The sequence below is a fragment of the Solanum dulcamara genome, chromosome 9, assembly GCF_947179165.1.
Source record: "Solanum dulcamara chromosome 9, daSolDulc1.2, whole genome shotgun sequence".
NCBI lineage: Eukaryota > Viridiplantae > Streptophyta > Magnoliopsida > Solanales > Solanaceae > Solanum > Solanum dulcamara.
Window position 1 is genome coordinate 3,012,617 of NC_077245.1, and position 14,074 is coordinate 3,026,690.

The 14,074-nt window shown below is 32.7% G+C and overlaps 1 protein-coding gene across 2 annotated transcripts; it reads right to left on the reverse strand.

The window, feature by feature from the left end:
* Positions 1–1,671: 1,671 nt before the first annotated feature.
* LOC129903122 (NEDD8-conjugating enzyme Ubc12) lies at positions 1,672–6,328 on the reverse strand. Of its 2 annotated transcripts, none has more exons than XM_055978618.1 (6): positions 6,145–6,328; positions 5,104–5,217; positions 2,645–2,753; positions 2,378–2,456; positions 2,160–2,276; positions 1,672–2,076 (listed from the first exon to the last, which is right to left on the reverse strand). In XM_055978618.1, the coding sequence occupies exons 2-6, from the start codon at positions 5,210–5,212 to the stop codon at positions 1,939–1,941; spliced, it is 552 nt and encodes a 183-aa protein (XP_055834593.1). In that variant the 5' UTR covers positions 5,213–5,217; positions 6,145–6,328; the 3' UTR covers positions 1,672–1,938. The 2 variants fall into 2 exon arrangements, with proteins under 2 accessions (XP_055834593.1, XP_055834592.1); XM_055978617.1 differs by lacking the exon at positions 6,145–6,328 and adding an exon at positions 5,631–5,653.
* Between the last annotated feature and the right edge of the window lie 7,746 nt (positions 6,329–14,074).

Below are 14,074 nucleotides of genomic sequence, written 5' to 3' on the forward strand. Positions count from 1 at the left end.
TTTTGAAAGAATCGATCGATGTGAAAATGAAAAAAAAACAAAAGAATATGATAAATAGACCTTAGAGACTTAGAATGTTCCACGTAGTAATTTTAAATATATACAAATATTGTTTTACCATTAATTTTTATTTCATGTAATTTTAAATATATAAAGTATAATTTTATCTTTAAATAGTTAATTTGTTTTATGATAAAAAAGATTAAAATAGTGTTGCTCATTAAATGGTCTGAAAATGTAATGAAGATGATGAGGAAAGAATCTGCACTGACAGTGTGGGGATCAGATCAGTTCATTACACAGAGAATCAACAAGAATTACACATTTTGATTTTCGTGCAAATTATGTACTAACAAAGAAAATTTTATTTAAAAGATTACAATTTTTTATTTTTTTTTCTTTTACATAATAATAAATTTTATATTCAATCAAACAATAATATAAAATTCAAAATAAAGAGAGCAATAACAAATTCATACATACCAATACCAATAACAATTACGATGGAGCAGTAAATTTTAGATTCAAATCTTAAATATAAAAATATCTTATTATAGAGCATTTTACTTCCTAATATAAAATTTTCTCATTTGATAAATAAAATCCAAGAAAATATAATGTGTGTTAATCTTACTTCTACCTTTATTTAAAAAAAAAATATTTTCGATAGTTCATTTAATTTCGAAAAACAAAAGAATGTGGGGGACAATTATTTTTGTGTTTACACTTTTATGTAAACTTTATTGCTAGTAAAAAATAATTTTGTAATAGAGATGTCTCCTCGGTTATTGAAACAGTCAACTAGCCAATGGATGCCTGCCACATCAGTAACTGTGGTCCCTACTCCTTTGGCTCAGCTCAATTATTAGCAGATCAAATCAGTCAATCGTTACATTGGACAATCTTTTTTTCATAACTATATTTTTTTTTTCTAAAAGAAAACTAATACTACTAATAAAAAAATTATTAGTATTTCGTGTTTTGATCCTTTGGAACAACTAAATGTTAATTGCCATCTTATTTGGTCATTCGAAATATTTCTTAAGATTCTAGTTAAGTATCAGAAAAAAAGATTTGTCTATTTATACCTTTGTCAGCTATATATACACTAAAAAAATAATGATAATTATATATAAACAATATAATTTTCTATCGAAAAAAAATTGAGATGAACTCCTCAAGCCTACCTGATTCAACCTCCGGTTAAAAGTTAGTCTTGATAGTTCAAACATATAAATCTCAAGTTGATGAATGTTAACCCTACCTTCAAGCATAAATGTCCAAAGTTCAAAATGCACAAGCTATATACCAAATTTTCAACATCAGTCCGAAGGCGGATTCTAGTTGGTACCAAATTCATCTGAACCCAATAACAGAGGCGGATGTAGGGTGTTAGTTCCGAATTCATCTAAACCCAATACTTTCAACATGAAATATAAATTTGTGTAGACATTTATAAAATTAGCAATAATCAATTGAGATGAACCTGCAACTTTAAAAATATATTGAGTTCAACGGTAAAAAACTTATAAGGTTGCATCGCTAAGTCTTAAATTCTGGATCCACCTCTGCCGAGGAAAAACTCAACAAATCTGACCAGACACCCTTTTTCTTTTCTTGAATCATGTCCATCCTGGAAGAAAGTAACAGAACTGAAAAGACACCTTATCATGTTTGAATCTTCCATATGACGTGTGAACATGAATTCAAATTGTGCACAAGTTCATCAAAACATAAGTCTACACCATTGGTCTTACTTATACACGAACTTATCCAGAAAAAAAAAAACAAATTGCAGAGTACACTTATCATACAGAATTTTTTTCTGGTCCGACGTAAATTTAAAGAGATTTGAACCCAATCTGTTGCAGAAAGATCACCAGAAATAATTTCGCATCCAAACTTTACAGACTCTCTATTATTTCAGCCCTGAAGAAGCTACATGCAACGGGTAAAGAACGTTTGCCCGACATAGCCCCCATGCATTGCCCTTCGGACATTGGATTCAAACATCTTCGGGTTGTCTCTTAATACAGCAGCTGCATCGTGATTGAGGGGATCCTCATGATTCGGCTCCTGCAGAATCACAAGTTCTGATTGCTAAATACTTTGGATGAGGGACAGGTGAAATATCTTTATATCAAAATTAAGAAAAATACCGTGAACAGATGATATAAGCCATAGATAATGGTGTTAATGTTGAGCACAGGCTTCCAGTCTTCTCGAAGAATGTTAAGACACACATTTCCTTCCAAGTCAATATTCGGGTGGTAAACCTGCCCAAAAAAAAGAAAAATAAGTCTTACCAGTGGTAATGAAAACTGTCCAAGTCTCAACACATTATAGAAGAAAATAAACAAGTATAACCAGTACCCACCTTTGTCTTGCACTTAACCTTTGGTGCCTCATGGGGATATATTGGAGAAATACTGAAAGAGAAGGTAAATGTGCCACCCCTATATACAGGAACAATGAAAAAATAAGCAATAAATGACATCACCATAGAAAGCTTAGTTAAATTCACCAAAGTTCAAAGAAGAAGAAGAAGAAGAACTAGCAACACAGGAATTATTTTTTAGAAGTAAGAAACTTGAAGAATGGTCTACAAAATTAGTGATAGGTAAGTTGTAACAAATTTACTTACATATAATATCCTTCATCAGGCCGAATGGTGACTTCAAAGTTCATGAGGTCATCTTTTCCATTGGGAAATGATATGCTACATGTTTTGGGTAGATTTAGCTCACTTATATCTACAAGAAAAAAGATACAAAGGTTTACTCATCACAATATAGATGCAAAAAACGACAGGAGCTAGCAGAAAGAACGAGGCAGAGAAACGAAATACATACAAGTTAGAACAAAAAGATACAAGTAGTTAACAAATCCCTTGCTTTAAGTGAATTTTACAAGAAACTCTCCAATTCCTAAAAGGAGTCAGCTAGAGATAAAGGAAACAGAAGCTAAGAAACTATCATGCTGTAGTCTCACATCAAGCAACAGAATCCCCGGCCCCTGCCCCTGCCCCCGCCACTCTATGCTTGAGTGCTCATACGCAATAGTCATAGCGTGCAGAAGACAGCACTAAGATTGAGAATTTGGATATAAAGAAGGTTCTCAGAAATCAATACAGTTGTCTCAAGTATGCACCAGGAGAAACAAATCAATAGAAGAATGACAACAAAGGATATTTGGTCTCTGAAGTAATATATGGGACATTTTTGAACAACCTTGATTGATGCAAGTGAGTGATGATCTGTTTAGTATTAACTATTAAGATGAATCTTACGACTTTGCACTGTGTTTAGTTCAGTGAGTGAGAAGGAAGGAGATACTGTCAATTCACTTGACAATTTTTTTGTGTGTGTGTGAAGATGGTAACATTAATTTTATATATCCACAAGTATACTACAACCAAAAGTATTGCAACTTACCTCTTGTAGTTCAATTCTATTCCTTACAAAAAGTCTAAAACATCAAAAATATTTTCTGTTTGAGCTAATAGTTTTTGCTCACACCAAAAATATTAAGGCATAAATTCATTTTGAAATTCTGTAAGCTGTTTTGCACATCCTCAAAACATCTCTTGTTCCTTTCAGTCCAGACAGGCCACCAAATGCAGGCCGGGACAATCTTCCGTCTCTCCTCCTCGTTACTCACATTACCATCCATATTCCAGCATCTTAAAACATCTGTTATGCTTCCAGGTTTCACCCACCTGATTCCTTTCAGGCTGATGAACATCCTCCACAACTGTTCGGTTCATTTACAATGCAAAAAAAGATAGGTTGATTGCTTCAGCTTGCTCCCCACATAGAAAGCACCTTGGAACTAGTTGATGACCCCTCTTGTTCAGATTTTCATGATTTAAAATTGCTTCGTTAGCAAAAATCTAGATGAAACAGTTAACTTTGTAGAGAATTTTCCATATCATCTTCAAAGGCCAATCTCTTTCTTGCACCACTGCTATATTCAGTTCCTTATATGCAAATTTGACAGAGAAGTTACCCTTGGTATCTTTGATCCACTCCAGCCTGTCTACCCCTTCATTAAGATTGTTGAAACCTGCTACCCCTTCCCATCTCCCAGTCATTCAAATATCTCCTAAGGTGTTAGCTTGAAAATTTCTACAAGATAAACTTTGAGGTGGGCATTTTCCAGATAGCCACTAATTCAGACTCAACAGTCCAGCAGAACAGGGAAGGGAATGAATGGAGCTTAATCCTCTGAAGAAACTTACAAGATTGGGAGATAGAAGAGATGGTCAGACTACTAGCAACACTTCACAACACCAACATCAACAACCTAGCTCCAGACCAATTCAGATGGGGGGACACATATAAGAATGAACTCTCAGTGAAAGTAGCATACAAAATGCTACTATTTGTCAATGTCTGGCGCTTATATTTGTACCAACCCTCCTCTTATTTTTTTTGTTTCTATAACCGTGATGTCCAGGATTGCTTGCGCGCACCTCCACTAATTCCACGGAATACCTGATGCCTCCCATCAACAATAGGTATAAGGTAACTCTATCCATTAAAGCTAGGATAGATGGGAATAAATCACCCAGTGTTTTTGTTTCTGCTGGGATTTGAACCTGAGACTTCATGGTTCTCCACCAACTTCATTAACCACTACGCCACATCGTTGGCTGCATTTGTAGAAACCCACCTCCTACGTTTTTCATGTTTACTCAGGAGATTCTTTATGAATGTGGTAAGAGGGTATAACAGAACGAATTTGATTCTACAAATTCGACAAGTAACAGGGTCAATAATTAAGATTCAGACCTTAAAAACAAATGCATTTAATGTAATGAATCGGGATGATTAAGATTCAGACTTTAAAAACAAATGCACTTAATGGACTGAATTAAGATTCAAACCTCCATTAAGTGCAAGATGCTAAATGGAAATCACTAGCTAACCTAACATATTCAGAACACGTAATATCTCTCCAATAGAGGCAATATAATAAATCAGATCCAAAATGACCAATTTGTCATGCAGAAAGCATTCAATATAAATAACTTGCAAAATGCTAAACAGTTCAAGCATTAATTAACCTAAAAAGTTGAAAAGAGTTGGAAAGAGAAACCACCTTTATGAAGACGCAACTCTCCTGGACTTTGTTTCTTGACTGGTGGCTTTCCATTTGCGTTCTCAGCTTGTTCTCTCTGCTTTTCTTTTACTTTAAACAACTTAATCATGGTTCCTACACAATAAAACATATAACATAATTAGAGCATGAAAGATCATTGAAGTACATGAAACTATTTTCACATCTTTTTTCTTTCCTAACCACATAACAACCTTCAAATACATAAAATTTGCTGAAGTTTTATAAAGATTTCAGCAGCACCTTCTCAATTATGAAAATGAGTCATTTCTTTACGTAAAAGAACAAAAAAGGGTTCATATTATGTATTCTAATTGTCAAGATCACCTATTTATCCCCTGGTGATGGATAAAATCATTTAAACAAACTTTTCCCTAAGATTATCTTATTAATCTAAGCACAGAAGCGACATGTAACCAACTCCATCTAATGGAAAAAAATGTCACACATCAAAAGTAAAATTCATTTCTGTCGAGTTAATTCTTAACAAAAGTAAGACAACAGCTTACCCATAAGCTATGCTAATCGGACTCTTCAAAAATGTCAATAGATGCGTGGCGGATTCTCCAAAAGTATCAATTTTTTGGAGAATCCAACACGATGAAGCTTCCAAAGTGAAGAGTCCACTCAACTTAGCTCATAAGAACACTGACCAACATCAATAATTCTAAACCTAGTCGGTGCAAGCTATGACACAAGTCAAAGACTGAAACATTAGGAGAATCGATAACCAAATAGTCTCCAGAAAGTAAAATTGAAACAAACCCACAAAAAAAATTATATTTTATACAAGAAGAACAAACAGGAAAAACAATCAGCTCAGATCAAACACACCAATAAACACCAGAATTCATTGATTAAATGGCTTGAAACAAAGGGTTTCAACAGATTAAAGCAACTAACAGTAATCTGATCGATTATGCGATCTGGGTATCAATCAAAACACCCAAAAAATCACTGAATCTACAAAAGGGTATACAGCTACAAGTACATACAAAAAACAGTTGAAACAAGAAAAGAAACCTGCTTAGATGAGAAGCCACAAAGAAGAAAAAGGGAACTTTTTCTGATCTCAGGTTAGTGTGAGCCAGCAAAGGGATTCTTTCTTCTCTCTTATCGAATTGATGAGAGAGAATCTGAGAATGAAAGAAACAAAGAAAGAAATACGCTGGACGCCAGTCCAACTTTCTATATTTTCACTCCACAAACCACAAATACTTGTTCTACAATAGTTTATGAATTTAAGGTTCGTTTGGTAGTCGAATAAAATTATGCTAATACGTAAATAGTTTATTTTCTAAATAATTATCGAACGTTATATAATTTATATAAAAATTAATATATAAATAAATTGTTTCTTTACTAGTTATCAAATGACCCATTCAGGACCAATTTAGAAATATAATAAAATCTTTATAAAAAGTATAACTGATTTTGATAGTTGTTTAGTTATTATGATGAAATGATGTTATAGTAAATCTATCGAGAGATTTAATTTTGTAGCTTTTTGTAAATTTATTTTTAATTTAGTGTTACGCGTGAAATTTCATCAAGTATGTTATTGTGGTTGTTGTTGTCTTTTTTATGAGAAATCTTAATTTATATATATAAGATATTTGAAAATGTCATTTTCATTTATTAGATTTTATTAATAATCATAAAAGATCATTTCCACTAACATACCTTATAATATAACATGAAATATCGATTTCATTTTATTTAGTTATTTTAATTATCATATTGATGTTGTAAAAATAAATTATCTATCCATGTAATATATTTATTAGATAATCTTAGTATTATTACATCTAGTAGTATTAATCCATTATTATCCTATCCTTGAAGATGGCCTAGTGATTTAGGCTTGGACATTCATATTGAAAATCTCAAATTTAAAACTTTCAAGTAAAAATTTTATTCGGTGTACACTCAAAGAATAGGAAAATTCTTGTTATAAAAGGAAAAAAAGTATAATCCATTATTATTGGTTCTAGGATAAATTATTGGCCAACTAAATAGCCCCTTATCTTTTTTCATAAATTTATATATAGATGTTTTCTTCTCTTCGAAATCATCCAATTCTGTCATATGTTTTACTTTTTAGTTTATTTATATATTTATCATTAGCAAAATGTCTTGAATTTGTCTTTTATGTTATAAAATAAACTAATTTAATAAAATAAGAAGAAAAGAGAGTAAGAGAAAAGAAAAGGAGTAGAAGGAAAAATCGTGTATATTTTTGTATTTGTGTGTCCTTTTACATTACAAATGATGGCCTTATTTATAGCCAAAAAGATGAATAAAAATAGTGGGCAGTGGGCCCTACTTAAAATAAAAATAATACAAGTGGACAACCACTTGTCCCATTTGTTCTTTAACACTCCTCTTTGGATGTCCACATGTAAAAAAAACTTTACTACAAACAATATACATAGTTATTCTAAACACTCATAGATGTTATGCCTCGTTAAAATCTTATTAGAAAAAAAATCAGTGGAAAAAAGTCTAATGAAGGAAAAAGAGTACACACATCTAGTAATACACCTTGAGTGTTGCCTCATTAAAAATCTTACCAGGAAAACCCAGTGGGACAAAACCTTGGTTAAGGGAAAAAGAGTGCAGCGCGTATTTTACCCCCCCCCCCCTCCCCCGATGAAAACTTCATTTGATATTTTGGAGACAACGCATTTCAACCTTATATCTTAACTTCTCAAAAGTTGATATGGGTAATGCCCTTGTGAATAAATCTGCAAGATTATCACTAGAACGAACTTGTTGTACATTAATATCACAATTCTTCTCGAGATCATGTGTGAAGAATAAATTTGGTTAAATATGTTTCGTTCTATCTCCTTTTATGAAGCCACCTTTCAATTGAGTTATGCACGCAGCATTGTCTTTCAATATAACTATGGGTACTTTGACATCATTTTTCAGGTCGCATTTTTCTTTAATGAACTGCATCATCGATCTCAACCACACACATTCTCTACTTGCTTCATAAATTGTTATTATTTCAGCATGATTTGAAGAAGTAGCAACAATAGACTATTTTGTAGATCGCCATGATATAGCAGTTCCTCCGTGTGTAAATAGATAGCCTGTCTGAGATCGAGCTTTATGTGAGTTTGATAAATAACCTGCATCTGCATAACCAATAAGGTCTGCACAATCTTTATTAGTATAAAACAAACCCATATCAATGGTACCTTTTAGGTATCGCAAAATATGTTTGATACCGTTTTAAATCAGTAAATGCATCTGGCATTTGATTTGCTATGTTCTATTAGTGGATGATCTTCTGGACCTCTTGCTCACATGTGCGGGTACGTGGATCAAAATGAGATAGTGATGAAACCTTCAACCCAATTTCTCTTGCGGGGTCTTTTTTCTCTTCCCCTAATGGCAAAAAATTTATTTCACCAAACTGACAATCTGCAAATCGAGTAGAAATAAGTCTCCTGTCAACGGTTCAAGGTAGCGAATTATGGAGGGTGAGTCAAACCCAACATATATGCCCCAACCTTAGTTGAGGGCCCATCTTTGTACGTTGTGGTGGTGCTACAGCCACGTATACCGCACAACCAAAAAATTATAAATAGGCTATATTTGGCTCATGACCAAATACTAGTTGTGACAGAGAGTATTTATTATAATGTGTCGGTCTGAGACGTACAAGTGCTGCTGCATGTAAGATAGCATGACCCCAAACAGTAATTGGTAATTTTATTTTCATTAGTAGAAGTCTGGCTATCAATTGTAGGCACCTAATAAATGACTCTGCAAGGTCATTTTGAATATGATCATGAGTAACAGAATGTTCAATTTTTATCCCAATTGATAAGCAATAATTATCAAAAGTTTGAGATGTAAATTCTCTAGTATTATCAAGGCGAATAGTCTTAATTGGATAATCTGGGAATTATGCCCTTAATCTTATTATTTGTGCTCACATCTTCGCAAACGCCAGGTTGCAAGATGATAAGAGGCACACATGAGACCATTTAGATGATTCATCTATTAGGACCATAAAATATTTAAACAATCCACTAGGTGGATGAATAGGTCCACATATATCTCTATGTATACGCTCTAAAAAGCTAGGAGATTCGGTGACAACTTTTAGGGTCGATGGTCTGGCAATTAATTTGCCTTGATAACAAGCAATGCATGAAAATTCATCATTCATAAGAATCTTCTGGTTCTTTAACGGATGTCCAGTTGAATTTTCAAGAATTCGTCTCATCATTATTGATCCAGGATGACCTATTCGATCATGCCATAGTACAAATGTATTTAGATCAGTAAACTTTTGGTTTAGGATTATATGTGCTTCAATTGCACTAATTTTTGCATAATATAGGTCAAACGACAAAGTTGGTAATTTTTTCAAAATATATTTCTGGCCTGAGACACTCTTGATTATACTAAAATATTCAGTATTCATTTCATTTAGTGTCTCAACATGATATCCATTTCTGCGGAGATCTTTAAAACTTAACAAGTTTCTTGGGGATTTAAAAAAGAATAGTACATCATCTATAACAATCTTTGTCCCCTTTGACAGAAATATAGTAGCTCTTCCGGAGCCTTCAATCATTTTTGAATAACAAAAATTGTAGTAACATTTGCTTTTCTTCTAAGCAAGTTGGAAAAATATTTCTCATCTTTAAAAATCGCATGAGTTGTTCCACTATTAATTACACGAATATCTTCGTGATTGATTATTGATCCAAATAAAATTTGACGCATATTCATATTTTTCTTCAAAAAGAAATAAAACAAATATTATAATTAAAAATGGCTTATTACACTAATTTTATTTATTTACATGGATTAGAAAAATACAAACATATTATCTAGTACATACAAAAAAAATATTATTTAAATATTAATAGGGTTATCGATATTCCTATTTTCTTCAAGAAAATTGAAGAAATAAGCTACATCCAGATGCATAGGCTCAATATTATTTTCAGAGATAAAGTTTATCTCTGAATTGTTTTCTGCCCTCTTTAAGAATACATGATATAACTGAAACAAAAGTTTTGATGATCGGCAAGTCCGTGACTAGTGCCCCATACCTCCACATCTATGACATGCTTTCTGAATTTTTCTTTGGTAAACTTCTGGCTTTTCACTCTTCTTTTTATACTGTTGATCATTTCTTGGTGCCAGCCGAGCATCATGATTATAATTTCTTCTTCAACCACGACCACGACTGTGGTCATGACCTCTTTCTCGTTGGTCATAGTTTGCCTGATTCACTTCAGAAAATGGCAAAGAACCAACGGGCCGACTGTCATTATTTTTTATTTTTATTGTGGCGTTCAGAAATAAGAAGGTGAGAAAGTAATTCAGAATATTTTTTAAACTCCTTTTCGCGATATTGCTACTGCAGGAGCATATTCGCGGGTGGAAATATGGAGTATATTTTTTCAAGTTTATCTTGCTCAGTGATTTTTCTCCGCATAAATTTAATTGAGCTCTAAATAAGGCAGAAATATATTCAGTTATATTTTTTAAATCCATTAATCTCAGATTTAGCCAATTACGACGTGCTTATGAAAGGATGACCAACTTCAGGTGGTCATATCTTTCTTTTAGATTCTTCCACAATTTAAGGGGATCCTTTAATGTAAGGTAATGTAATTTTAATCTCTCGTCAAGATGGTGGCGGAGAAATATCATGGCTTTGTCATGGTCTTGACTAAATGTCGTATTGTCATCTTTAATGGTGTCTGTCAAACCTATCGATTCTAGATGTATTTCGGTATCTAGTGTCCATGATGAGTAGCCTTTCGAGATATGTCAAGAGCAACAAATTCAAGTTTAGAAATATTAGACATTTTAAGAAAATAAAATTCTTACCCCTTTTATTATCTTCTTAAAAATATAGCTCAAAGCGATGGAAGCTCGTGCAGATAACGTGTTATAAAATAAACTAACTTAATAAAATAAAAAAAAAATTAGGGGCTCTTTACTGCAAATATATGGTTTGACAATTGGACAAAATTAGGGGCTCTTTACTACATCATCCCACAAGATTTTGTAATAGATGAGAGTGTTCAAGATGTAAAGCAAATTATGTTGCAGGGTGGTTGGAATATACAAAAAATGCATCAATTGTTTCCTACTGATATTGTGGATCATATACTAGAAGACTTGCAATTTCATGAAATAAATGAAGATTGGGATAAACCAAGATGGATGATGACAGCATCAGGTAAATTCAGTTTAGGTACTGCATGGGAGTTACTGAGGAGCAAAGCAACCAAATCAAATGAATATAAAAACATATGGATACCAGGGGTACCTTTTAAGATATCTTTCTTTGTATAGAGGTTGTGGAAATATAAAATACCAGTTGGAGAGGTTGTAAGAAGGATAGGGATCAATACAGAGGCATCATGCTTTTGCTGTGATCAAAGACAATATGAAACTGTGGATCATCTTTTTGTTACAGGAAATTTTGCAAAAAAAGTTTGGAACTATGTTAAAAATGCTGCAGGCATCACAGCACAGTTCCAACAACTCAAACAACTACTACAAATCTGGTGGAACACAGAGTATCCCTCAAAGTTCAGTAACATTTTTAAAGCTATTCCTTTGGTTACATTGTGGCAGATATGGAAGTGGAGGAACACAGTTATACATGGAGGGAAGATGTCCATCAACAAGGTGCTATATGAGATAAACATGATCATCTATCATTTGTGCAGAATAAGGTTCCCAGGGCAACAAAATTTACCAAGATGCATACCTCAAATTCTTCAATCTTTTGAAGAATACAGGCCTAGAATTATAAGCAAAATAGTGAAATGGGACTTTCCTAACCAAGGATGGTATAAATGTAACACTGATGGAGCCTCCAAAGGAAATCCTGGACCAAGTTCTCTAGCATTTTGCATTAGAAATGCTACAGGTGATCTACAGTATGCAGCAGCAAAAAGAATACCAGATGGTTCAAGCTTGGTTGCAGAAGCAAGAGCAATACGTGAAGGGCTCCAATACTGTGTTACTCACACATTGCTGCCAGTAGTTCTGGAAACTGACTCTTTGACTATGAAAATGATCTTAACAGAACAGTGGGAGGCTCCATGGAGTATATCAATGATCATAAATGACATCTCAAAGTAGAGGAGGGATAAGGAAGTGAGGGTGGAGCATGTTTTGAGAGAAGGAAATGGACTGGCTGATTTTTTAACTAACTATGCTTTTGATTTTGCTGGAGATCATCACTTTGACAACTTTACTTCACTCCATGTGAAAGCTAAGAGAATTTTAAACACAGAGAAACTACATATACCACACATGAGGATTAGACCAGCCAAAGATCATCACATATATGCTTATTAGCAAATGTGAAGACCAACAACAACACAACATCTGCATAATAGCAGATAAACTACGGAGCTGCGACAATGGATAATATTTCAATTCTTCCCAAGATGTTTGCAATTACGTCACAAGGAATATGGAGGATTTCTACTCCATCCTGGAAGCCTGAATAAATATTCTTTTGACTTTGAATCATAGCACCTGGTGAGATTTTATAGGTGTCGAAAATGGTAAAAAGTCAAGGCCAGAGGATCTGCAGCAGGATACTCTCCATAAATACATTGGATGTAATACTTTCATCACATTCTGTAATTTTCATATTAGAATAGTTATTTTGAACTTTCTTTTCTTTTACCTTATGCACTGATATACTCCTATTTTAATATACTACCAAAAATGTTCTTTGGTAGCCAAAAAAAAAAAAGGAATAGAAGAAAAATCCGTGTATATTTTTGTATGTGTGCATCCTCTTACATTGCAAATGATGGCCTTACTTATAAAAAAAAAATGAAGAAAAATAGTGAACAACCCCACTTAAAATAAAAATAATACAAATGGACAACCACTTGTCCCATTTGTTCTTTTTATCATTTTATCATTAATATAGCTCCACATAAAATAAGTGGCTCCATGTGCTCAAATTCTTCGAGAAAATTAATGCTCAACTTTAGGATATAATTTATTACGTGTCAATGGCAAAAATAAGGCTCTCTCTTAATGGTGGAGTAATATTATATATAAAATATATATATATTAGAATAAAAGTCAATAGATTGCAAAGTTATACAACTTCAAAATTTGACTTTTTTTACAAATACTTGTCAAGTGCATCTAAGGGAGGATTGTATAAAAACAATTACAACAGAGATGGTATATTTCAACTGTTTCAAAATGATAAAAGATCAAGGTCCACAATAAAATATACGAAATAACTAAGCAGTTTCAAATAATACACAGAAAAAAAATATTAATCTAAGAAGTACTATAATAATCCTAGTTCTTATAAGTTTAATGTACTAATATATAATTAATAGTAATATTGCGGATTAATGACTTTTCAGCCTTACAACTAAAATATAATTACTTAATTGTAAAGTGAAACGACATAACAATATCTAAAATGTTTATTTGTGAAATTTCATAATTTCAATGACTATTTATGAATTTTATTCTAACATATCTCGACCTCATTTTCTCGCTATCTTATATCACTTTCTTTTTTTCTAATTTGTTTTTTTAATCTTTGTTATGTTGTTATTCTTCAATTTTAATTCTAAAAGGGTTACTTCTAAATTTAATCGAATCTCATTACATCAATTTCCCCAAAAAATACTTTTTTGAAGCAAGCAGGGCAAATAAAATTTGAATTTAAATTTTGAATCCATCATTTTTATGCGCCTTTTAAAAAAAAAATTGATGCATCAATGTTGCAAGAGTAGCTTCATCCCACAAATTGCAAGAACCAAAGAATAGTATCATCAGATTTCGTTGAACCTTCAAGAGACTTTTTAATTTCTTCCTGAAATAGGATTAATCATTTTGTATCTTTTAACTTCATTAAAAATAAAACTAGAAATTTCCTAAAAGGAAAAACAAGTAGGTTATCTCTTTT